Source organism: Phalaenopsis equestris, unplaced genomic scaffold (genome assembly GCF_001263595.1).
Source record: "Phalaenopsis equestris unplaced genomic scaffold, ASM126359v1 Scaffold000002, whole genome shotgun sequence".
In the NCBI taxonomy this organism is placed as follows: domain Eukaryota; kingdom Viridiplantae; phylum Streptophyta; class Magnoliopsida; order Asparagales; family Orchidaceae; genus Phalaenopsis; species Phalaenopsis equestris.
Window position 1 is genome coordinate 64,744,509 of NW_018164444.1, and position 26,503 is coordinate 64,771,011.

Genomic DNA, 26,503 nt, shown 5'->3' on the forward strand with positions numbered 1-26,503 from the left:
ATTAGTCATAGCAGAATAAAATTCTTGAATGCTCATGTTGTTTTGTTGAAGAGCACGAATGTCTATCTCTAATTGATACTGTTTTGCAAAATTTGACTGCACATATAATCTTTCCAAATGATTCCAAACTTCTTTGGCGGTTTCATATTTTGCTAATTGAACACCGATTGATTGTGAAACCGAGTTATTGATCCAAGTGATTATTTTTGAATTATTTGCCTCCCATGCCTCCAACATTTCTTCATATTTTTCATCTTTTTCATTTATAGGCTTCACAGATGTTCCAGAAACATAACTCCACATTCTTTTTCCTTTCAAAAAATTCTTCAAAACATAACTCCAATAGGAGTAATTTTGTCCATTTAATTGGATACTAATAGACTGAAGGAAATCGTCCTTTTCACCCGACATTGCAATGATACAAAGAAAAATAAACAAAGAAGAGAAAGATCAATACCACTAAATATAGATCGCTCGAAGAACGGCAACTAAATGAAACTGAGAGAGAGGAGTATTTCCGAACTCCTGAACAGATTGGGAGGAGTCTCGAGCTTGATCGGAACAGCTATTGGTCTTGGCTTGCGTCCAAGGAAGAGGTGAAGGAGAGGCGATCCGACGGCTTTAGGGAAGGAGAGGCGATCCGACGGCCTTGCGATGCTGAGAGCGAGTTCGGTGCAGAGAAGGAGAGGCGATCCGACGGAGATGGAATCGCGCGGTCGGCCGGCGGGTTTTGAGCGCGAGGAGACGGACCGAGGCAAGGTTTCCAGCGAAACCAGGAGTCGCGAGAACATGCGAACGGGAATGGCTATTTTGGAAAAAAATTTTGGTTTGGGTGTTCAATATGTAATGTACAAGGTTTAGGGATTGCATGAAAAAAAATGAAGTTTAGGTGTTGGATATATAATAGGTATGAGTTGTGTGAAATTTATGTAAAAATTAAAGTTTAGGGTTTGCATATGTAAGACATAAGAATGGTGTGGTTTGTATGTGAAATATATATAAGTTTAGGTGTTAGATATATCAATAGAAAAGAATTGTGTGGTGTGTATGTAAATGCCACTTGATTTTAATGTTACATTCAACAACTTGAAAAAAAAGTCAAGATGAAGCAGACATTTTTCAGTACTGGGAAGACTGTTTACGAAATCATCCTTAAGGGAAGACTGTTTACGAATTCATCCTTACAAAATTGGGATACACTAATAATTGTTAAATTTAGGGCGAGTGTAATAAATTATTACCTTAAACTTTGAATATATTTCCAATGAATTGTCAATTTTAATTGGAAACCATTTAGATTTAAATGCAGCATTACCCTATAGCCAGAAATAAATTTTATATACATCATATTAGCATAAGAGATAAGCTTCAAACTATAATAACAAACCCACAATTTTCTGCATGTCATATATATGAATTGTGAATAATTGCACATATGCATTAATTGAATTCTAAAAACAGATCAACAAGATCTATACATTTTCTAAGTTTATATTATCTGTGATGCCAAATGAACTCATTTTTTTGGACTTGTTGCCAGATGAATTGTATGCAAATTCTGGATGTGTGCTCATTTATTTGACAACATAATAAATCACTCGAGCTTCCATTAACCCCTTCAGTTTGGCTAAAGTAAGGATATCCTAAAATTCGATTAATCACTTCAGTTCGACCAAAAAATTTATCGATGAGAGATGCATCAATAGTTATATGATAAAATATAAAATGAATTATTTTAGAAAAATGACTACTGTTCAAAAAAAAGATAGAATTGTTCGTTCTCAATGTTCATGACAAACCTAAGATAAAATCATATTGAGGTAGGAACTGAAATTTTTATGTTTTTAGTAGGGTGTCAAACTTCTAGTTATGTCTTTTTTTCTTAGTTTTCTATTTTTAGTGAGGGCTTGCCTATATAAGGCTGCCTTGTATGTTAGAAAGGGTTAGAGACTTTTTAATTGGTTACAACGATATTTCCCATATCCTTTCAGGTTAACAAGTGTATACAGTATCCTAAAAGCGATGCAGGGGCAGTGACCAGTCATCTCTCTTTTCAGTTAATGCATTATTTTTATTGGGATTTTCGGTCCAGCTTTCGTCATTCTGAAATTTTTGAAAATGCAGATTTCAGTTTTGTCTTACTATGGTATCACATACTAATGTCATCCCACAATTTATATGGAATTGAGTAGAAGTAGAATCCTATTTTATATCATTTATCCTTAGAAGATTGGCCAGTCCTACATTGCGAAATAGTACTCTTTATCTTTTCAAATTTGATTATAAATGCATATCCTCAATCATTGCAAGTTTTATCTCTTCCAAAATGAGCAATAACTTCAATCATTGTAAGTTTTATCTCTTCCAAAATGAGTAATAACGCCCTCAACATGTTAATCTAAATTCAAAAAATGCTTAATGATAAATCGATAATTTAAGGCAAATATATTTAAAAAAATCTATCTTTAATTATGTAATCTTTATGAAGCAAAGATGAATCGTTATTTAGGTATTCATAAATTCTACCAAATGCTTAACATATAACATGCTTCTCTTCATACGATCAAATTCAGCAAACTTAACTTGCATTTTATGTAAAAGATAAAAAATTCTACTCAAAGTATCCATATCAGATCCGACACAACGCTTATAGACAAAAGAACATTATTGTAGAAATTTCACTTGGCATGTCTACATTCCAACTTCTTCTGAGAATTTAAATATTTCAAAACTTAATAATCAGAATAAAACTCCCTAATTGTAGATAGTGTCTTTAATATCTTGAAACTTTCACTATATCATAAAGTTTTCTATCATAATTTGAATATTTTTGCTTAGCCTCGTTCAATTTCAAACAAAAAGAATGCAAAACGATCTGAGCCCTAGTTAAAACTTCTCTAATACCAACTCAGATGTCAGACATCCTATTAAAATCAAGTAACTTTCTTATATGTGAATTTTTAAGACTTTCATTTCAGTAAAAGCCTAAAACCATATTTACTCGAGTCATAATAATTCTGAATATCACGCATATTAAAAGATTTTGGCCAATTCTTAATCTCTTTAACCTTTATTAGAATCAATAAATAGTCCAACCCCACACAACAAAACCTTAAAAAAAAAGAGTTATAAAGCAATATTCTTCAAATTTAAACATAATTTATCAGCTTATAAAACCTCAAAAACATTCCTGAGATGCATCAAATGAGCATCTGTTGTTTGCAACAAATTAGAATATCATAAAAGAAACAATAAATCTTCAATGAAATATTACAAGAATAATTTCTTATTCTCATAACAGTATTGCTAGCATTGATTAAACCAAAAAATTTTATCAACTATTCATATAATCTATCTTGACTTTTATTAGGAGTTTTTTCACTCATCATTTTCAATAATTCTAATCTGATGGTCTCCACACCACAAATTAATTCTTGAAAAATATCACAAAACCATTGATTGTATGTTCATATGTCATCCAATATAGAAAATATATATTTAATGATCTTATTTATTGGCCTACTCTCTACACACATTATCCAACTTAACATCTCTTTTAGGCGCATGTAAAGCAAGTGGAACACAGAGACTTAAAACTTTTCCTAATAAATCATTTTGTAAGCAACTCATCAACTTTTCACTTTGGATCAACATGTCATGATGAACTAACCCAAAAATGCGCAAAATTATACGATGTATGAAATTATGACCCAAGTGGAGAATCGAGTATGAAATTATGACCCAAGGTAACTGCCACATATTAAACAAACGTATCAATGGTTTTGCAATTTATGATCTCCATATAGATATAGTAAGAAAAATAAAAATGCTCAATGACTGCATAAAAAACAAGCGTGATTAAAAGAATGGAACATCTAAAAAAATCATCCCAGGCCCACATCATTCCAGATATATGTCCTTCGTAATAGATATGCTTTCTAAAAGTGACCAATAAAAAGAATAATATTTAAACTTTCATAAAAATCATCCTTTAAATGATAAAGCACTAAATAAGATCTCATTTTTTTCCTTTTCCAGACCCCCTAAAATACAGAGCATCCGAAAGTTCATTTCCCATGCATACTCGATTCTCCACTGCCGAACATAATTTCTTCTCTACATCATGCATTGAATACGTTCAAAAAAAATTCTAAAAAGCCCTCTTCCGACCGCCACTATCTAATTAGTACAATTTTTTTGGATTAAACCAACTACCAAAAAAGCAAGCACAACAGTGCAACTCCTACGAAACAACGACACACTAAAGTAACAGCAGCTCCCATGCAAGCCACCTTAGCCTCTTAACCTTAGTTGAAAGCATAATCTTGGGTTCAAACTTTGCATATACCTTGTGATTGTGTTTGAGATTAAATTTCCCAAGAAAATAAATAAATAATAATAATAAGAGCTACTCGATTTTCCCCTTCCTTCAGATATCATTTTAAGATGATCAGCATATCAGATAAAAGGACCAAATCGTAAGAATCAGGAAAGGAGGTGAAGAAAAGAAAATTAAAAGGCAATAACCTATTGGCCTGTAGAAGGGCGGCCGGGCCAAGGTAGGACTCCGGGTTCCACCAGTAGCTAGGGCAGGACGTGGTACAACAAGCACAAAGAATGCACTCGTACATGCCATCCAGCTTCGCCCGATCCTTCTTGCTCTGGAGGTTCTCCTTCCCCGGCACTGCAGGCGGATCCTTGCGCTTCAGCCACGGTTCCACGCTCTTATACTGCGCGTAGAAGTTGGTCATGTCCACCACAAGATCCTTGATGACAAACATGTGCGGCAGCGGCGTGATCGTAGTTGCCGTACCGCTTTCCGAGCGGATCTTAGTGAGGCACGCCAGCCCATTGTCTCCATCCATATTCATGGCGCAGGAACCGCAGATCCCCTCGCGGCACGATCGCCGAAAGGTGAGGCTCGGATCCATCTCATTTTTTATCTTGATCAATGCATCGAGAACCATCGGCCCGCACTCGCTGAGATCCAAGTCGTAGTCACGGAGCTGCGGCTGCTTCGTCGGTTTGTCGGGATTCCAACGGTAGATCGAGAACGTCTTCATCTTCTTCGTCTTCGATGAGGCAGGCTCCGCCTGCGAGGAATTCCGCTGTGTTGGAACAAGGCGGGCTGCTATGGTTGTAACGGCGGTGCGCTCCGCCAGGATGGTGAACGAGGCGACGACGCGGCGGAGGAGGGCCATCGAGGAGAGAGGAGGGATTGGATGGAATGAAAAGTAGTCCGGCGGAGATGGACGGACTCGGAGGCTTTTAAAGCGAGATGTCTGTCGGGTTCAAATTTGCTTGTAACTTGTAAGCCGCTCGGTCCAGTAAGCCTGTGGTGTAGTTCCGGACCACGTTTAACAGTCGTGTGCCGAACACGTTCCAAGCGAAGTTCATTTATCTATATTAGTATATTACAAATATAATATATTAATATATTATTATTTTAATTTATTATATATTATAATTTATAAAATTTTATTTTTTAAAATATCATAAATTTTTTATATATAATTATTTTAAATTATTTTACATTTCAAACAATAACGATTCGGACACGAACGAATGCATCACTGTTTATGTTTGGTTCGTTTAACTAACCGAACGAAAAAAATTTGTTCACGTTCGTCTCGTTTACCTATCGAACGAATCGAACACGAACTCATTGACGAACCGAACACGAACTGTTCGCGAACAACGAGCTTTTTTGACAGCCCTAATCTCAGCAGCTGCCAAAGTGCACCACACAACTATTGTCAACCACCCACTGCACTACTACCAGTGCTCATTGACTTTGTCCATCGTCACGGTTGTTGCTTGCCTGTTGTCGAAGATGCAGCTCCAGGCTACTGCAATAGTCACCGTCGGTCGCCCAGCAATCGTCACCTTGTTGCCAACTCTCGTTATCCTGTCGTCGCCACTAAAATGTGTATTTTACATTGAATTCATTTTTCTTCCAACCAAATAAAAAAAATGTGAAGTCCTCCATTTATTTTGCATTGAATAAAAAAACTCTAAATTACTTCTGTCGGATCATGATTTGTCGGTGAAACACACCCAAGAAATGGAGCATAAAGAGAAAGAGATAGATAAAGAGAGAGACGAGTGAACGATAATGAATTGTAATCTTGTTATGTCTTATTCAGAAATGCTTTCCCAATTTATAGAAGAGACGGTACAATATTGTGATGTTATATTTTTATCCCTGCTTTTAAGGGATTCGTACTGGGGCATTTTTGGCATTTTATATGTATGAGCTTATCATTTAGCAGCTCTCTGGCTCAGCTAGCTAAACTTAAATGGATTCAAATTAGCAAGATTAGCTCGGTCGGCTGAGCTTGGTCAATATGATTCGACTGGTTGATATGGCCCGACCGTTGATCCTTGACCCTCGATGAGTAGCATTTGAGCGTCTCTGTGATGATTAGAGATGCTAGAGAGTCAGATCTTCTCTCGGGTCGGCTCTTCTGTGGTGGTTGTCTTAGATACTCTTCTATCTTGTTTCAAGCTGAGCAACTCACTCTTGTATCCTTCAGTCGTCTTTGGTTTGTCTAGTGGTTCGGTGGGCTTTGGCCTTATTGTCTTGGTTGGATAGCTTCACTCCGTCACATAAGCATACCTTATGATCTTCTGTCAGCAGGCTCACTTTTGTAATACTCATCTCTTCTGAACAATCAGAACTCCTCAGGATCAACATTGACACATTTTTTATGTATATATTTTAATTTATTAGTTCTCTTAATTTTTAAAAGCAACGGTACAATAAGAACAAAAGAATTAAATACAAAATTATATTTAATTTATTGTTTAATTAAAGGCTCAATAATTGAATTCATTTGATTTTCGTGTATTTGACCTGATGGGACTCCTACTCCTTGTTTGCTCTGCGATTCCTCTCATTTAATCAGCTTAGCTTTTGTGTGTTGTGATGGAGATCATATCAAACCCCTCGGGTGATATCCCCAACAAAGACCTATCCTTGCTGCTTTCGGAAAATTGATATGTCATGATCGCCCAGGAGGTGAAGGAAAGGAGAAATGTGTCGTTAAGAAGAAAAAAAATGATTGCAATCTCGTTGTCGAATCAGGTGGGATCGCCTGATTCGTTCATCGACAATAAGTGGAGGAATGCTTAGCGGCCCAACATGATCATCAATCTAATCGCCACTCTTTTGTTGTGGCGCAACACCCACGGACCACACAGACCGCGTAAGAGGCTGTTGGTGCTCTCCTGTCACACAATAAAGGTGATGTGTCATTTATGACGTCTAAGTTGGATCGACTCCTGGTTACGTGGAGTCTCGGTCTTATTTATTAGATTTTGATTTTTCTGAAGTTTTTTTTTTTCTTAATGTCGTCTCTTAAGTGCAGATGACTCGTCTTTATGAGGCCTGTGCGAGGTTCCTGCCTTAGGTGGCATCAACAAGAATTCGAATAAAGTCCCAACGGTAGCGGAACAAGCGACAGGCGAGGGCAGTCGACTCTCGAGCGAGGACGACAGGGTCGACTGCTCAAACAATCCTCCCGAAACATGCAAGAAAGCAGCTAATGGGCACCGAACATCTCTCGGATCATTGGCTCGCCGCCTATAGGAGAATAAGAACTCCTTTGCTCGTTCGGTAGAGATCCAACGAGGCAACGAGGTGCGTGAGCTACTAGCTCGTGTGGAGAAAGTAGAGAGAATGGTGGAGGTGGTGGCCACTCTTCGCCAGGAAATGTCAGACATCCAGGAAAGATCCTTAATTATTCGTGCTGAAGTTGCTGCTGCTGTGGTAAGTCTTTACCGAAGCGATGACCGACCCCCTTATAATGTATTTTATCTCGTGCTAATTTTAAATTTTTTTAAAAAATAAAATTTAAGGTCTTTCTAGAATAAAATTTATTTTCCTCTCATTTTATGTATTGATGTGATCCTTTTGTCCGTACATTTTTGAAACCACTATAGAGTTTTATTTTTACTCTTGTGCTACGGATTAACTTCCTCAGTTTTCCTATACACTTTACTATGTTTTTTTTTCCCTTATGTATCTTCCTCTCGGTCCTCTACTTGTGCTTCGCTCGTGATATTCCCCGAAGGACTTTTGGGTCGATCGTTTCGAACGACCAATCGTGGATGACTCGAGGAGAGGTGGATCGTCTGCAGGAGACTTGCGTCTTCAATCCAACTATCAAACTTTGGGTCCCTGGAGAAGTCAATCGAGCTACCTCCCTATATACTATCGACCTATTATTCTACAAAGACCAATTTTGTTTTGGCCTCCGACTATCTTTTTGCTGATAGTGCAGGCCATTTTTGCCCATTATGGCGTTATCCACAATCAGATAATCCCCTACTCTATAACAACTATCATGACCTTTGTTGTCTTCTATCGCCAGTCAAGGATTTCGTGATCCGTCGAGCCCTTTAGTTATATGTTCTCATTATGGGTTGGCTTGGATGGATTCGTTCAATTCGCTGTTGGAGCTGGAGAATAAGGTGACTGATTGGAAGCCCCATATCTATCTGGGTTATTACCCTCGGAGGTGGTGCATCCAGGTAGTCCCATTTGGCAACGCACCGACAAAAGTGAAGAAGAAAGCGCAAGCGGGAGTATTGGTGGAAGCTGGCGATGTCTAAGGGCATCAACTTTCAGTTCATCAATATCTCGATCGAACAACTGTCAACTGGGTACTTCAACCGAAAGCATCTGGTCGAATGAGGAAGGAGGACTAGAAAGCCTCCGGCACTGAGGAGGCCGAGAAAGAGGCGATGGTTGCTGCTTAGGCGACCAAGAAGAAGGCCCATGTGGTCGATAAGCCCCACAACCCTAACAACCCTAATGTCATGGCCTAAATAGTTTATAACAATCTAGCACATTAAAAAGTACTCTCTTAGGGCTATTCAACAACTAACCAAACATAACAAAATACTTCAGACGAATTAAATTCATTTAACTTGTATGTAAAATACACCTGAATACTAACTCACTGGAAAATATTAATCTTTATGGTTACAATTTGAATTCTAAAATCAAAATTTTGCAGAGAAAAACCTTGCTTTTAAGAGAATTAATCTCTGTTAGGTATGACTCATAATACCATAATTTGAAGTCTCTTGGAATGGAATGAAGAGATGTCTCTTAATGAAGAGATGTCTCTTAGAATTGAAGAGTTGTCTCTTGGAATTTAGTGGGTTGGGGGGGATCAGCGAGGGTGCAGCGGAACCGTGGTGGCCCAACCCACATTGGTGCATAAAAAACTCCATGATATATTTCTCCTAAGGGGTTGGATATTCACCAAGGTGAAGATTTGTTAGGTATATGCATTTCTCCTAAAAGACCAAGGTGGAGATTTGTTAGGTATGACTCATATATCATAAAAGGGACAGATGCTTGAGCGGAGCAGAGCCCCCGAGCAGAGTGGAGCGGAAGGATCTGTCCAATCAGGGGAGTTTCATTAAGTGAGTTGGGGGTGCGGGGGCAACACCCCGCGGTTTGGTATATAGGTAATTTAAGTAATTACATATTGTACTATATGGTTATATATATATGTCATGTTTGTAACCCTAAGGGAGTCTCTAAGACCCCGAGATTCTGAATATAGTATTTTGTGCTCTTTTCTGAATATTGTAAAGGAAGTCGTCGCTCTGCTCCGAGAATGTAGGCATCTTTGTCGAACTTCATAAATCTCTGTGTTCTTCTGGATTTGTGTGGATTCTTGGTTTTCTTCGCCCTAATTTCTAAACAATCTCCAAATCTCACCCCAATTTAAACAAATTGCTAAGATTACTTTTCAAAATTAGCTGTTGGTATTCTTATTTGAATAAAACCACGAGTAATTTTTTAATAATAACATAGATTTAGTTGCATTTTCTAAGAACATGTACAATTTTTCATTTCATATTTTGTTTATTTGGGGACAACCAATTTTCTTGCATGCTAGAATATTCACGACAGTTGAGAGAATTTTACATCCTAGCTTTACACGAAGATCCCACACGAATGAACAGATAGATTAAAGAAAACATGAAAGAAGATTTTAATTTTTTAATATGATAGTGCCACATGTTCAAGGTTCTAAGAATGTGTTGTGGCACAGACATTACACTTCAATTTCATTTGGTCGAGCAACAATGAAAATCGTCTGTAAAATACTAACATTACTGCAATGTTTCATATCAAAAGCATAAAAGAAATTGATATTATCCATATCATGCTGAAAAGGCCAACAAACCCTGTAATAACATACTGTCTAAAGATTGTACCATATGACTGAATATAGCATCACATTTTCTACAGACTGGCTATGAAAGACATCCAAACTTCTAGTATCTATCAAAAGCAAGTTGTTTTCAACATATCAGAGTGCAACGACTACAATCCTTCCAATATGATGGTGATATAAAGCCTGCTAGAATTTTTTATTGAAGTTGTTGTAAATTATTAATATTGTCATCTCAAATTAACAACAGCCTAATAAAAAAGAATAATAATTAAAAAAAAACAGCAGCCTAATCTTCTACGAGTAGTTGTTCAAAATTATTAATCTTGTCATCACATTGTCATAGATCTAAACAATCATCCAAAAATATTAAAGTTGGCTTCAGTGCATTTATTTACAGTTTCAATAAATTTACTTGACAGATAAAGAGAAGTGACTAATCATAGATTAAGGGTCTGTTTGGGGCAGCTGCAGCTTATCCAACTTCTGCTTATAAGCAACTGATTTTGATAATCTGTTGATGAGCAGCTGATCCGAATAAGCTGGCTGGTTGTTTGGTTTGTGCGTTTAGAAAACAACTTATTCTGGATAAATGACCACTCTGCCCCTGTTCTGGATAAGTTGTTTAGCTGTTTGTTTTGTGCGTTTTGTAAACAGCTTATTCACAGATTTTTTTAGTTGAATGAGTACTCTATAATGCAGAAATAGTTATTTTATCAAATGTCACAACATGAAAATGCAAAAGAGTTGAATAACATTTATATAACTCAAAAAGTTTTGCTCACATTTATATAACTCAAAAAGTTTTGATTACATCAAATAAGCACAGTGACACATACGAAAGTGAAGTACACATTCACACACTAATATGAATTATAATATGACTAAAAAAAAACATATTAAAATTACAAGGAAAAATATGATAATATTGACTTTAAAATGTAAAAGCACATCACGTCGAATGTTGCCCGGTTCTGATACCTCAAAACCCCGAGCAAACATGTCCGACTAGTATGTCGTAGGAACGGAAGAACTCGAATCATATGCAGTGTTCTCCTGTTGTAATACTATCCAACTCCTAGCAGCTATGTCCAATTGGGATATCGTAGAATTAGTTGCATTGTCGGTCCACCTGAAAAACTTGCAGTTTTCCGGTCCTTGTCCCCATCGCGAGCACCTGTAAAACTGCCTCCCGAAGCTATGTGTCTGGCGTGACGTGAGTAGCAAGGACGGTAGCCCGCAACGACATATCACTTTCTCGGACTTCCCTGATACATACATGGAGAATTTAATATATTCTATGTAATTCCAAAAGATTAGCTTCACTTGGTTACATTTTCCACAAGCACACAATAAATCATTTAGCCAAACTGATGAGAAGACAAAGAAGGTCATTTATTGACTTTATATAGTCACCAAAAATGAGGTTGGTTTTGGTTTAGTTAATCTACAAAATAGGCCACCCTTCTCACCTACATATTTTTCATTGTCAAAGCAACAAAAGGAGCATTGCAAAGGAAAGGAGCATTGCAAAGGAGAAAGGAGCATTGCAAAGGAGCATATCTATAACTTTTAACACATTGCAAAGGAGCACAATATACATAGAACTGTAACGTGAAGAGATCCCCCACATATTTTTCATAGCCAAAGGAACAAAAGGAGCATTGCAAATTCTCATATCTATCACTTTTAACACATTGCAAAGGAGCATACCTACATATTTTTCATAGCCAAAGCAACAAAAGGGGCATTACAAATTCTCATATCTATAACCTTTAACACATTGCAAAGGATCACATTGCAAATAAGCACAATATACATAGAAACTGTAACGTGAAGAGATCCCCCACATATTTTTCACACATTGCAAAGGAGCACAATATACATAGAAACTGTAACGTGACGAGATCCCCCACATTCAAATTTTTCATAGCCAAAGCAACAAAAGGAAATCCCCCACATCCACTAAAACCATAGATCAAGCATATGATGTTAAAAAAAAAAAGTTAAAATCACAGATCTACAATCCAGAGATGTAACCGAAGGAGAAAGAGACAAAGAACACTTCCAAATAGTGAAATCCCCTCCATATTCACCGAAAAAAATGGATTTACAGGGAGGAGCGCCGAAACGATGGAAAGTTTGTCTCTAAGAACACTTCCAACCTCTAACAGCTCGATATTCATCAATATGGGGGAGAGGAGGGAAGAGTGGAGGGAGGAGCGCAGGGAGGAGAAACAGGGAGGAGCGCAGAAATGATGGAGAAGAGGGAAGTGCGGAGGGATGAGCGTAGGGAGGAGATATACCTGCGGAGCGACGGAGCTGCGCAGCGACGGCGAAGAAGAAAGGATCGTAGCGTCGAAAGGATCGTAGCCTTCGAACCAACAGAACCGAAAAAGAAGAGGGTCAGCGGAGTAAAACCTAAGAGTGTCCCGCGATCCTCGAGTAATACAAAATTTAAAACACCATTTGCAGATACGCGGCTCCACCGCGAGAAATAAACACGAAGGCGGCGTTTTCAAAATGCCGCCACACCTATAAGCTGTCCCAAACGCACCCTAAGATGTCAGGATAGAATAAAAGGTTCGTTTGGGGCAGCGGTGCGTGGTTTTGTTTGTTTGGGTAAACTGGGTTTTGACAGCCTTTTCAAAAAACTGCCGCTTAAATCTGCATTTTCCCACCAATCATGACTAGGTGCGGTGACAGCTTTCTATGTGCGGTCTAACTATTTCAAAAAAAAAAAAATAATAATAATAATAATAGTCACCGCAGTTTTTTGAACATCTGATTATTTTTCAGCAGCTTCATAGTTGTTTTTTATTAAGCGGCTGCTGCCCTAATCAGACCCAAAGACAATTTTTTTCCAAATTCATAATGCAAAAAAGGAATAAATACATATAGATCACCTAAAACATTAATATTTACAAATTAACCGCCAAGGTGATTTTTGAAACTGTCAAACCGATGTATTTATGCGTGCCATAATCAAACTATTGAAAATTTGATAAAAATGAAAAGTATGGGTTGGGGTTTTACCAAGAATTTTGATATTTGAGTGAAAATTTGAAAAATGAATGAAAGAGGGGTGGTTGATTTGTAAATAGCAAGTTTCGGGTGGTCTGTATATAATTGGCCCAAAAAACAAATACTCACCAGCATCATCCGTTCTTTAGATTATAGTATAAAGTTGCATTTTAACAGCGAGGTAGATCCGATCAGGAAATGTTTGCATTCTTCAGAGATCTGCAAGTAATCATCCCAGCAGAAGTCCTCATGGGATGAGCTCCCAAAACAGCCACACAATCTTCTGTTGTTTTGAGATGAGGCTGGACCAATTCCCATATCTTTTTCTTTTGAATCTGGAACAGAAATTACATCAGTGATCTTAAAGCTTTAGGAACAGTGAATTCGATTGATTAATAAGAAAAAATAGTCAAAATAATTTATAGATTATTTAGTATTGTTTTTGTAATGTTAGATATTGTCGTGTGTTCAATTTAGAGTTCATCTGGGATGACTGAAAGCTCTTGTAGAACGGCTATAAGAAAATCATGTTTTTTTTGAAAGCTGTTGCAAGTATTATTTTTTTTTCTCTACAAAAAGGGGGGCATTTACATACATACCAGACGCCAGCCAATTCCTGCGTATTTACATATCTAACACATAAATTTTACTTATTACATTTATACCAGCCATGTCTTTCATATCACATCAAAAATATAACTATTTTAACTGTTAAAAGGTAAAATACACTTTTTCAATTAGTTTTTTCTTAATACTAGTTGGCCTCTTAGCCTAGTCATAGTTGGCCTCTTTATAATCGTTAATCCTAGCCATCCTCATCATGATCATGGTCATCATCTTTGCCTAATCATAATCAGCCTCTTTATGATCCTCGGTCATAACTGTCCTCTTTCTGATCCTAATTGGCATCTTCGTAAAAAGTTGGTCTCCCTCTTCTAATCCTAATTAGTTTTTCATCTAATCTTAGATTGTCTCTTCCTGATAGTGGTAGGCCTCTTCACCTGACCTCTAGTCAGCCTCATCAATTAAGCATTAGACTACATTTGCTAATGGAGTCCTAATGTTTTGAGTGTTATATATCTATATATCTATATATCTATGTATGTATGTAAGTATGTATGTGCCGCGCGCCGTGACTCTTTGGTTGGCAGATGTGTTGTCCATCGTGAGTCCCATGAGATCAAATGTTCGAGCCCTCCTGAGTGCATCTGTCTTGCAGTGCGGGATCGAGTGGCAATGCACATGAGAGTGGCTGGGGACTTGTATCATAGCCTCCGACCATTCTTTTGACAATATAAATATATATGTATATATATGTGTGTGTGTGTCTGTATGTATATATTTGTGCGCACGTGAGCATCTAAATACCCCTAAAAATTATTGAAACCGCATATTTTCAAAAAATATTATAGAGTTAGACACTAACTATAATTCATTCCAAGCGCTGCAATAATATGCGGACAAAACAGATGACATATTAAAGGCAAATGAAACCCAGTTGCCATTACTATGCAAATACGCACTGAAAAATTTGAAAGAAGCAACAACTACCTATAGATTCATGTGAGTTTGACATGGGTTGGCGCTATAAAACAATATGCCTCACACTCATATCATTGGAGGGAAAAAAATTTATTGACAGAATTAACTCATTCAACATTAGTACTTGTTGAGCATTTGCAAATTGCTTTATAAAAAGTGACAACAATATGATAAATATTGAGCAAACTAAAGCTTGCATTACTAAACCATGAACAAATCTAAAAATTTTATTAAAATACATTAGGGTTTAGAGTGCATTAACGGTCATCTCAAGCGCAAATCATTTAAACTGCCTTCAAATCCATGTTACACAATGTTTTCTTAAAATTCTCCTTAAGGTGTCTTAAGAAGTTGCAATTTGGCGCACTTACCAAAACTACAAACCATGTCACGTTGTCGGTCAACTTTTCCTTGATTTGAAAATATGAAAATAATTTTTTAAAATTTAATTTAATATAAGAGGTATATAGTTTTGGTTTTGAAAGTAGTATGTTTTAATTTTTTGAAAAATGAGACCAAATGAGACCAAATGGATTTCATTCGTCCAATAGTTTGCATAATCATGTCTGATATTGTGAATACTACACCTTTCGAAAGATAAGTGTAGACCTCGGCGAAGACCCAACCCTACAAACTAAGAGATTTGGGACATCTGTTTGGTCTGCGAATCTTTTATGTATGATCGACAAGTTTCCCTATCGAATACAAAAATTAAATAGGGTTTATTTTACCTGAGTTCCAAGTTCCCTATAGAGGCAAGCCCCTATAGTTAATTACATCTCAAATGACTAAAGTCACTTGAGAAAACTCTCGATAATGAGCAGAGATACTAGTCTTCAAGATTTCAAAGTTTAGGTTTTCATGGTAGGATGTGGAAAAGACAAGTGTGAGTGGTTCAAATAGGAACAATTATTTTCAAGGGTCCAAAGGAAGAAAAAGATAGAGAATGTCACAGATCCTGAGGAGAACCCTTAGTGACTTGTCAAACTATCCTACTGTGTGACTGCATTTTAGAAATAATGTTATTCAATTATTCAATCTTGCCAATTTTATTATTTGGGACTTACATTTGCATAATACTTGATTATGTAAACAGCCCGCACAGATAAGAGAGTTTACGTCGTGTCACACGACAACCTCGGAACCTAAGGCGGGTTAGGACTTACGCTGCACAACATGGTTGTACAGGGGCCTAAAGAGAGAGAGTGAAGATTTACGTCGCGTTGGGCAAACTGCCTCGAAGTCCTATGAGTTGTTATTATGCTAGGAAGAGATAATGCTGAAGAAGAACCTCTTGTCGCTCGCTCCATGCTCCTCGTCGTGCCGCCCACAAAGTTGGCTCCAAGCTCCTGTTGTAGCGACGGCTTCAGGGTTTAAGTGTTTGAGATTGGTGATTTGTGTTTCCCAGTTTTGGTGTCAAAGTTTGGTTTTGTTTTGTTTCGGCATGAAGTGTTTATGCAGGTATAAGACCATTCTAAGTGATTTGAATATCCTCCTAATAATGGAATTGCTGATCAACAGATGAAGCAAAGTAAATTTAACCGTAAACACTCATAACAGTACATATTTGAAATAAAGTAAAAGGCAATAGAAGGATTTGCATATTAAAGATTGTCAATCAAAATGTGTCTACAAAATGATTTGAAATAATAATGATTTAGCTGATTTAATCAAGTGTTTACACAAAAATTGGAAATCATATCAAGTAGCCAATTTGTTTTATAGTTCAGAGACATGTGCAATATAAAACCTATCAATTTCCATTTAGAAAAATAAAATGAAAATCACATGCAACTTTAGTTCATGCTGTCCAAGCAATTTAATTAGAATAAACAGTCACTGGAGATGAGGGAAATGTGAAATGAATATGCATATTCAGAATACTTGAATGAGCCCAAAGGTAAGCCTTTCAAAATCAAGGTATCTGGTGCCTCCAAAATTATTTTTGGTACGTTTCGGATGTGAAGAAGCTTCCGGGAATACGATGACCTCGGGTTTTGAGGAATGAGGAAGAGGTGAACCGGGAGAAAAGGGTTCTTCGAATTGTATTGGGGAAGGAGGCGTCGGATGCAGTGAGGAGGAAGGAGGAGTCGAACGGGAGAGAGGGGTTCTTCGGCACAGAGAGGAGACGGGGCCTGCGGCTTCGATGCGGGAGACGGGATCGACCAGAGAGCGGAAACCGGAAACGGGGTCTGCGGCTTCGGTGCGGGAGACGAGATCGAGAGCAGAGAGCAGAGACGAGTTTGCGGCTTCGGTGCGGGAGACGGGATCGAGCAGAAAGCGGGAGGACGAAGGAGCTAATCGCACGAAAAAAAGACAGGAGCGGGAGCGAGCGGAGCGGAGGATGATCGAATCAGGAATCCTCTCCGAAGGCCAATTACTATAGCCAGCCGAAGATTTGAGAGGGAGCCGTTATGTGAAAGCTTTAGCGGGAAATTAAATACCTTCCTTTATTGTATGCGGCTCAATTGGAAAAGCATAAAAGCAGATTATTTTCAATTAAAATTAATTAATATGAGTTTTAAATGCACCCTTTGAATTTTGAAATTCAAAATTTGAAATTTTGTGAGATGGAGATTAGCCCGAATCGAGCCTGAGTCGAGCCTGGGATAAGCCCGAGCCCGCGTCTAGCTAAAAAAAAAGTGCATCGATTTTTGTGTCATTTACTTATGCGTGGAACCCTAGCAATATGGGTGTCCTTTCTAGCTCTTTCTAGCTAAAGTTGACGTTTGTTGACGTTTCGGACGCGTCGGTGCGGTCCGTTTCGTCATCCAGGGTTGTCCGGGTGAGTTTGCCAACAATCGGGCAAAAAATGTGTCAGCCTCTGGCGTGGTGTAGCAAGTGTGTGAAGTGCGGTGTTTGCGAGTGTTCGTCATGGAGGGTTCATCTAAGACAGTCTGATCCTGTAGGAACTCATTTTCGGGCCCTCTACATGTTGGTCCTAGCCCTTACAACTAGAAGTTGAGTACTTGGAACCACTCATGCGAGTTCTTCACAAGAATGAATCAAGAAGTGGTTGGAAGTTCTACGGGAAGTGGGCTCCATTACTAGTCTGCTAATATGGTCAACAAGAAACTCCTAGGGCTAAATTTTGGGTTCTGGGAGTAGAAACTAAGACATCACTAAAAATGATGTCAACATACGTAAAGCCAATGATTGAATAAAATAAGAACCACACCAACATTAGGGACCGAAGAGCTCAAATAGCCCAAGAGAGAAATTAAAGACAATTATAGACATCAGAAAACACGATCAATTCTTTATATGGATCATCACCATAAGCATACTTCAGATAACTAAAATTGAAATCAGCGAAATTATTAAATGAAAACTGATAGTAAGAATCAAAGCACAAAATTTTGATTCCCATTAGTGGACTTAAGGTCTGTTTGGGGCAGCTGCAGCTTATTTAGTTTCTGCTGATAAACAGTTTATCCTGATAATCGGCTGATGAACAGCTTATCCTGATAATCTGACTAGCTGTTTGGTTTGTGCGTTTGGAAAACAGCTGATTCTGGATAAATGATCATTCTACTCATATTCTGGATAAGTTATTTAGCTGTTTGATTTGTGTGTTTTGTAAACAGCTTATTTGCATATTTTTTTAGTTGAATGAATAATCTATCACGCAGTTTGTAATTTTCTCAAATATAAAGACATTAAAATGCAAAAGAGTTGAATTACATTATATAACTCAAAAAGTTTAGAGATTTACAAAATTTAGGGAATCTAAAGCGTGTGAAGGGGTTGATGAAGGGGAGAAAGACATCGTTTGCCTCTCTCAATGGTCTCTTGTAAAAGTGGATGAAATTACTTTTTTCAATGGTCTCTCGTAAAAGCAAACAGAAGGAAGAGAAAGAAGAAAGTTTCAGAGGTTTCGTCATCTGCAATCCCAACATTGCCTTCCAAGCTAGCTCTAATTGTGATTGCTTCTCAACGCTGGTATTGGGTGAAACCAGGAGAGTGAGAAAGGAGAAAGATAGGAGGAAACCAGGATAGTGACGAAAGAGATTGTTTTTGGGCAGCTAGACTATGGAAGCTTTAAGAATTTGTAACCGTATAACCGCACATTTTATTTGTGAAATAAGGAATATTAATGTGAAAAGTGTGTGCTCAATATGTAAAAACCCTTAATTTTATGAGGAATTTACATACATCATCCAATTCTGGTGCATTTATTTATCTCACAACTAAACTTTATTTTTTTCGCATAATGCATTTTTTCTGATGTATAAAAATGTGAAATGTAATTCATCTTTTCATACATAGGTTAGGTTTTTGCACTGTAAAAATTAAAATTTAGATGCGCGATAAGTAAAAAGTAAATGCACAAGAGTTTAGTGCTATGTCTATAAATTTCAGTAATTTTATTTTGGCTTCCCACAATCCAGGCATCATGCCCTGGTCTATTCAAAGGAAATCATCAAATTTTAATTCCTTTAATTCCTTCCTAACGAGGCTAGAACATATGAGAGTTATGCAGCCCAATTTTTTTAATTCCTTCACAACCAAAGAAGAAGTAATTGCAAATGTGGTTATCTGATTTCGTTCTCCACCATGTAATAGAATAATGTAAGTACCAAAGAAGAAGAAATGCAGAAGAAAATGAGGAAGAATTGCAGACGAAGAAGAGAAATAAGCCGTAGAAATGTCTGTCGAGGTGTGAAGAAGAGGAAGAAAAAGAAGAAGAAATGGCTGTTAAAAAGCCTGTGGAGTTGCGAAGAAGAGGGCACGGAAGAGCTTATACCTGCTGGGAATGCTTGGCGAAAAAGAGCGTGATGCCGATAGGAAGCAGGGAGCCGAGAATTCCGAGGAACGGAAGCAGAGAGTTGCGAGCTAGGACAGACCTATGACAAAGGATGCGAAAGAACGAGAATGCCGAAGAAGATACGAACGAGGGATGTAGAAGAAGAAAATCCGAAGAAGAAATGCCAATTACTATTCTTCGGTAGTGTAGAGAAAAAAAAAAAAAGATACGAACGAAAATGTCGAGGAAGAAGCCGAATGAAGAGGTCTGTCGATTGCCGAAGAAGAGGGAGGAGCGGCTACCTAAGAAGAAGAGGGGGGGAGCGGATAGGCAGAGGATGCGAACGAACGAGGGGAAGGGATATGGGAACGAACGAGGGCAGCGGAGTAATTGGACGTGAACCAAACGCGAATCGCGGACACCCTCCCGCGGGCGGCGTCTTTCACAAATGCAAAACGCCTTTTTTAGATATGTTTGTGAAACGCGCGAAACAAACGCTACGGCGACATTTTTCAAAACGCCGCCGCAGTTATAAGCTGCCCCAAACGGGCCCTTAACTCAAATCAGCTAAAAGGTTGACTCAATATGATCGGAGAAAAGGCATGTTATGGTAAAATATCATAACAAAATAAAAATATAAAATTGTAATAATTATATGGAAATGAAATCGATGACTTACATGGATGATTTCCAATTGCTACATACAATACAGTTCAATGGCATAACTGACAAGTAAACTCACATCCAACATACCTATAAAACTATATAGAGAACAGGGCAATGTAGTTATAACAAAACAAAGGTTTCAGCTTCTAATACATTAAGACTTTCACATTCGTAGCACAAAAATTATTAGGTATTTACATATCTCACACCAAAACTTTCATATTTACATACATAGTGCTTTGGTGCTTCAATATTATGCATGAAAAGGTGTATTTCACCTTTAAAAATTGATAATACTACTATTTTTTATGTAAAATTAAAGAATTGAGTTTATGTATGAAAGTTTAGGTGTGATATGTGTAAATACATAGGAATTGTGTGCTATGTACGTAAATGCCCCATAAAAAAATCTTGAAAAAAAATATTATCGCTAGTCGGATTTTATGGACATCACATTGAGAATAAGAGTCCTTATGAGATAGGGATAAAATAAAATAAAAAATTTAATGATTTAAAGAATAAGACCTGATTAGGTGTAGCAGCATTTGGTTGTTTGTCCTTGTCCTCTTCTGAACCAAACCAGACTCTTTCACCAGGGACTGAATCTTCAGGCGGTAAAAGAAGCTCTATAGTCACATGAGCTGCATCAGAAGCAGCCATTAGCATTCCATTAGACTTAACGCCACGCATGTTCCTGGGTTTCAGATTGGCCAGCACAACTACTCTAATGTCCTGCATATGGTGCATTTATGTCTCCTCAGTCCTCAATAAAAGACTATATACATTCCCAATAAATTTAGTTAAGTCAGCGTGCATGTAAAATTAAAACATATATAACAATTTTCTAGAATATAAGCTCTTTAAGCTATGGTAAAAAAAAAAGGCTTCAAATTATAGCTGAATCATGAAATTTATCACCAAAAAACTACAACAAAAAATAGGTGCCATACCAATAAACACTAATAAAGATCCATAATTTTTTTTTTTCAAAGATATTAGTTAGAAAAGGTGTGCCATACTAGGCCAGTAAATCACATAAACATGATATTTTTTCACTACTATAAAAAAAAATAATGATACTCTAGTTTATGATAAATCACGCCATTTATTATTCATATCGCATATTCATGCTTTAATAAAAATGAGATTGTGCCCGCATTTAAAAGGAGTTTGAATGACCTTCAGGTCCTTAATGTTGTGAACATAGCCATCAAATGAGATGGGGGAAGTGTTGTTAGTTGCAAGTTTGTGAACAAATGGAAGGTTTAAGAAAAATTGGGAGCATCATAAAAATATGGGACGAGTAATTTATGAGTTTGGGAAGATAGCCTTGGCCGATGTGAGAGATAAGGACAGTATGATCATTAGCAAGAGACACTTGTTGGTTGTAGTGACATAAATTTGGATTGGATAGCTGAGTTGAGCAAGTGGTTAGTGTAGTGGCATAAATTTGGATTGGATAGCTGAGTTGAGCAAGTGGTTAGGGATGATGTAGCACTGCATCCAGATGTCATTCAACAACGCAATTGGGAGGTCCAACAAAAACAATTTAAGCATTCGAATTGGTCGTATGATAAATAAGCTTAGAGGAATGTCATTACTTAACAGTGAATTACCAATTTTGCCTCGAATCTAGCATTAGACAGGTGGATAGGTGGATTTGCCTCCGTATAAGGTGTAGAAGAGAGCCTACCTCTGCTATAGGTGTGAAGGCCTTTGCTTGGAAGTGGGGTGTCAAAATGGGTATACAGGTCAAGTTCGGTCTGACCCAGAATTGACCCCAATACAACCAAAATATTAAACGGCTTCAAAAGTCAAACTTGGATCCAACCCTAGTTCAACCCAACTGACCCGAGTTTGACTTTCATAACTCTTTTAATATATGCACAACAACTATTTTGGTCAAATTGAGATCAATTTCAAGTCACGTTCATTTCAAATTTGGATTGGCACATCAAATTTGGGTTAATTTTAAGTTGACGGACCAATTTCGGGTAAATTTTAAGTTGGTAGGCCAATTTTGAGTTAGTGGTTCAACACAAATTCATCCCAAAAAATTAAACAAGTTGGAATTTTTTATCCGAACTTACCCAAAAATTAATAAGGTCAGCCCAAACCTGAATTTTTCAAGTGGTTCAAGTTGAATTAGGGCATTGAGTCAATTTTTTGATGGGATAGCCATGGCATTTCCCATGGTGATGAGTAGCCCTAACTGAGTTAGATTGTTGCATGGCAAGCTTCTCTTTTACATGGTAAAGAGTATGGTTAGACAAAGTTCACTATTTGTAACTTTTGTCAAAATGTCTATCTTGAATGTTTAATAACTTCCTGAAAGACCATTAAAGGTGTAGAGTATGATGCCATCCGAATCAATAGATGCTCTTGCTGCTACAATAACATCCGCCATAGGTTTGAATTCTAATAGGTATCGAGTTATAGATTGATTATTCATTGAGATGAAAAGAAAAATGATTAATAGACAGTACACATTGATCTATGGTCGTCCAATATCTATGCAAAAAGCATGGTTAAGAATGGAAGATAGAATGGAGGAGGATATAGTGGAGTAAACTGATGAGGCAAGGTTATGTTCAATGAGCAACCAAAAGTTAAAGTGAGACGTAGGGATGAGTGTTCCTTTGCCAATTAGTGTAAGTTTAGTAGGGCAAGGTATTGAGCCATCAAGGTAGCCATCAAATCCATCAGCTTGAGAAGCTTGAGAGGCTTCGACTTCCAAGATGAGTAATATTTAGCTGTGAGTTGAATGAGTATGACTTTAGACTCCCAGAACTTTAGTTGGGAGGAGATGGAAGTTTCTCCCATTTTAGCAGGGTTTGATCTTCTTTGTTTGAGTCATATGTTATGGTGGTTGCAGCCAGATCCCTGAGGGCGTTGTTGAGAGATAGAGTGATTACCGGATGTTGGATAGAAGGTGGTGTCACGGCCAGTTTGATCAAATAGCATGCTAATAGTATTTGATTCTCAACGCATTGGAAGAGAAGAGAACGATTAATGTGAAATAATCAAGAGAGATGAAGAAGGCTAAGTTTAAGCAAATTCATTTCATTAAATTAAACAGTAGAAGCTGTATCTCCGTTTGAAGAGAGAGGTAACGACTCCAAAAGATTTTTAAGTGAATGGTTGTGATTAAGCGTGTGGTTTCAGCTGAGCAATGATCATGGAATGAGTACAGGTGATGGCTGCATTTGGTGACGGCTTTTGAGATTCCATTATGTTTGCTGATTTGCGCTCTTATCACTCTAATAGATGACAACAAAAAGTGCGATCTTTACTGAGCATTTCAATATCGTTTTCCTTCAAGAACTCCATAAGTGCACTCTTCCAATATTCTTAACAGCAGACCCCGTCGATTGCTCTAACTCTACCAGTTATGCTCGTTCATCTCTATTATTCTACATTCTAGATGAAATAAGTTATACGGAATAAAATTGGGATTGTAGCAGCACGAATTGATTGATTCTAAGAGAAATCAGTGAAAAGTTGCGGACCTGAAGATGATCCAGCGGAACATAATTCACAAGCCCGCTGCATATAATGCGAGGCTCAGCCTCACCCACATCCACCTCCTCGACGTAAAGGGAATCAGCTTCAGGATGCCTAAATGCCCTAATGATTCGACCCACGCGTATGTCAAGCACATCAGCCGCTTCCTTCACCAATTCATCAGGCGTAAGACTCGGAGCTCCGGCATTGGATTCTGCCACCACGGTCGTTGAAGGTGGTTCTCCAGCACCCACTGCCGGAGAGAAGGAGTACAGGGAGCGACCAGGAGTAAACATGGAAATGCAGCGATGGAAGCTAGCCTTGCTACCGGTGACGAGAGAACTGATATTGGAACGAGGAGAGCAAATTCGTCGGCTAACAGATAAGACCGGAGCCGATAGGAGGCGAGCACCGCCCTTCGCCGCCGCCGCTGCCGCCATCCTTAGCTTGGCTTTCCCGTCGCGGACCTTATCGGCAAGGAGTGAGCACCCGAAGAAGTCCAGACTACACTAAAAATTTGACGACGGTACTTGTCTAAAATGCCCAAGAAGCCATGGCGCCATAGGGTTACAGTGTGCAATGTAATTGTAGAAGTATTGATAAGCTCAGAAAAATCTGACCTCAGTCAGAAAATTATTTTCAGCGTAATGTATAAGTTGTCAAAACATAAAATTTATTTGGGGGCAGTTGAAGCTTATTCAACTCTTGCTGATAAGCAGCTTATTCTGATAATTTATTGATGAACAGCTGATCCGGATAAGCTGTCTAACTGTTTGGTTTGTGCGTTTGAAAAACAACTGATTCTGGAGAAATTATCATTCTACCCCTGTTTTGGCGGAGGCATACCGTAAAATAAAAACTTTAAAAGAGCGATGCTTCCTTCGGTAGAGGCAGCAGAGCAGAGCTTTGGCGGAGGCAGACCGTAGCTTCGGCGGAGGAAGACCGGAGCTTCGGCGGAGCGGAGGCAGACCGGAGCTTCAGCGAAGGCAGAGCGAAGCTTCCTTCGGCGGAGGCAGAGTAATTGTTGCGGGTAAATGTTGCCCCAATCAGAGGGGGGGTAGGCGCGTAAATGTTGCCCCAATCGGGCGTTCGAAACGCTGATCGCGGGTCAATACCCGAAACGTGATTTTCAAATAAGTTGCGCAAACGCGCAAAACAAACGGTATGGCGGCGTTTTCAAAAACATCGCCGCACTTATAAGTTGCCCCAAACGGGCTCATAGTTTAATCAAACAAGCCAGATGACTTTTTAAAACGCCACCACACCAAATAAGCTGCCTAAAATGGGCCCTATATTTTAAAAAATCTTGATTACAATCATATTGTAAATAATAATCAATATGACTCGAATTAAGAATGTTGCTATGAAATAAATACAATAGTTATTTTTCATATTTGGGGGACGAACAGGCAGGAAGATTTGTGAAAAAATTTGCATAAAATGAACTTGAAATAGAGAGCGAATTACAAGTGTATTGTAATTTTACAATGCTGAACACTTTGATTTCTATTCCATTTGCAAACAAAATAAATAAAATATGCTCATAGGCCATTAAAAGAAAATGAAATTAATATAGCTCATAGCCAGAGGTTGATGGTGTCCTGTTGGAGATTTCTAAAGGTGTTTGGCGAAGGTTTAACCAAGGCGATGGCGGTCAAATATGATGAAATACATTGGTTTTGAAATGCAATGTGAAATTTATACAATGCGTTAGATTTTCATCTAACAAACTAACAAACATAGCAACTTTGAAAATTCATGCATTTTATTCACACTGCACTATAAATTCAACCAACCAAATATCTCGTAGATATAACTTGAAAATAATATATATTGTTCAATCCAACGCACATAAAGAATCAAAAACTTTTGCTAGAAATTGATTAAGATAAAGAGAGAGTAGTAGTTGACAAGCAAAATGTGTATTATTCATACTATGGACCCTTATTTATAGGTTTAGGTCAAAATATTACAAACGTACATATTAATCCCATAATTATTAGTTTTTCGGGGAGGGGTGGGGGGGGGAAGCCTGAGGCTAATTCGATCGTCTGACAAAACTTGGTTTGGTTGATATATGGTCCAAAGGAGTGCTACAGATCCATCGTTCTAAAGACTGATTATCGTCCTACAGTACTTCCTCTTGACATCTTTTGTCGATAGTTTTGGTGAACTGCTCTCTTCGCCACTACTCATCTAGAAATGATCATTGATGACCATGCTTGATCTTCTGCATCTCCTTTTTGAGCCACCCCATCTGCTTTAAAATATGGAACCACTCACATTTGACTCTGTCTTTTCCTCCCCCTCAATGTACGACTCTAGCTCCTGGTCTGCTTCCCCCTTTCATGAAGAAAATAGAGCTCTATTTATAGATTCTGGGAGTGTTCTCTTCAATAAACAAGACATTAATCCATACCACTCTATCGGATGACCTAGAACAATTCTCTTAATTGAATGAAATTTTAAAGACAATTGAGTGACTTAATGATATCAGAATTGAGTGATCTTAAGTTCGTTGAATTTTCTCCTCGAGCGAGTCAATTTAATTATAAGTTAGTTGAAATCAAAGTCTTAGATGATTTTTAATTTAGATTTGAAATTTTATTGCCCAAAAAATGTCTCGAGATTCATGTCGAATGATAGAATCTGTTGATTATGTATCAAGCCTAAAATCTAATTTTATTCTTTTTATATTAAATTTCTGATATGTAAATAATGATTACAATAATTATAATCATGATTTTTTTTTTATTATAACAGCTTGTCTTAAGGAATGCTTTAATATATATATATATATATATATATATATATATGGAGG

The 26,503-nt window shown here is 37.7% G+C and overlaps 2 protein-coding genes across 4 annotated transcripts in view; both read right to left on the reverse strand.

Moving 5' to 3' along the window:
• LOC110027519 (succinate dehydrogenase [ubiquinone] iron-sulfur subunit 1, mitochondrial-like) overlaps positions 1–5,283 on the reverse strand; it is a 9,302-nt gene extending 4,019 nt beyond the window's left edge. Inside the window, exon 1 of the mRNA XM_020728993.1 lies at positions 4,528–5,283. Within this exon, the coding sequence (XP_020584652.1) occupies positions 4,528–5,201 (674 nt within the window). The 5' untranslated portion in view covers positions 5,202–5,283. The remainder of the gene's footprint in view (positions 1–4,527) is intronic.
• The window catches only part of LOC110027527 (aminoacyl tRNA synthase complex-interacting multifunctional protein 1), a 28,212-nt gene extending 3,925 nt beyond the window's left edge, over positions 1–24,287 (reverse strand). The window contains exons 1-4 of one of the 3 annotated variants that reach the window (XM_020729011.1): positions 23,688–24,286; positions 20,704–20,910; positions 13,353–13,558; positions 11,044–11,467 (exon numbers count right to left, since the gene is read on the reverse strand). In XM_020729011.1, the coding sequence (XP_020584670.1) occupies positions 13,415–13,558; positions 20,704–20,910; positions 23,688–24,122 (786 nt within the window). In that variant the 5' untranslated portion in view covers positions 24,123–24,286 and the 3' untranslated portion in view covers positions 11,044–11,467; positions 13,353–13,414. Of the gene's footprint in view, positions 1–11,040; positions 11,468–13,352; positions 13,559–20,703; positions 20,911–23,687 lie in introns of those variants that run through there. The other 2 variants (XM_020729004.1, XM_020729020.1) reach the window with 2 other exon arrangements.
• Positions 24,288–26,503: the final 2,216 nt, after the last annotated feature.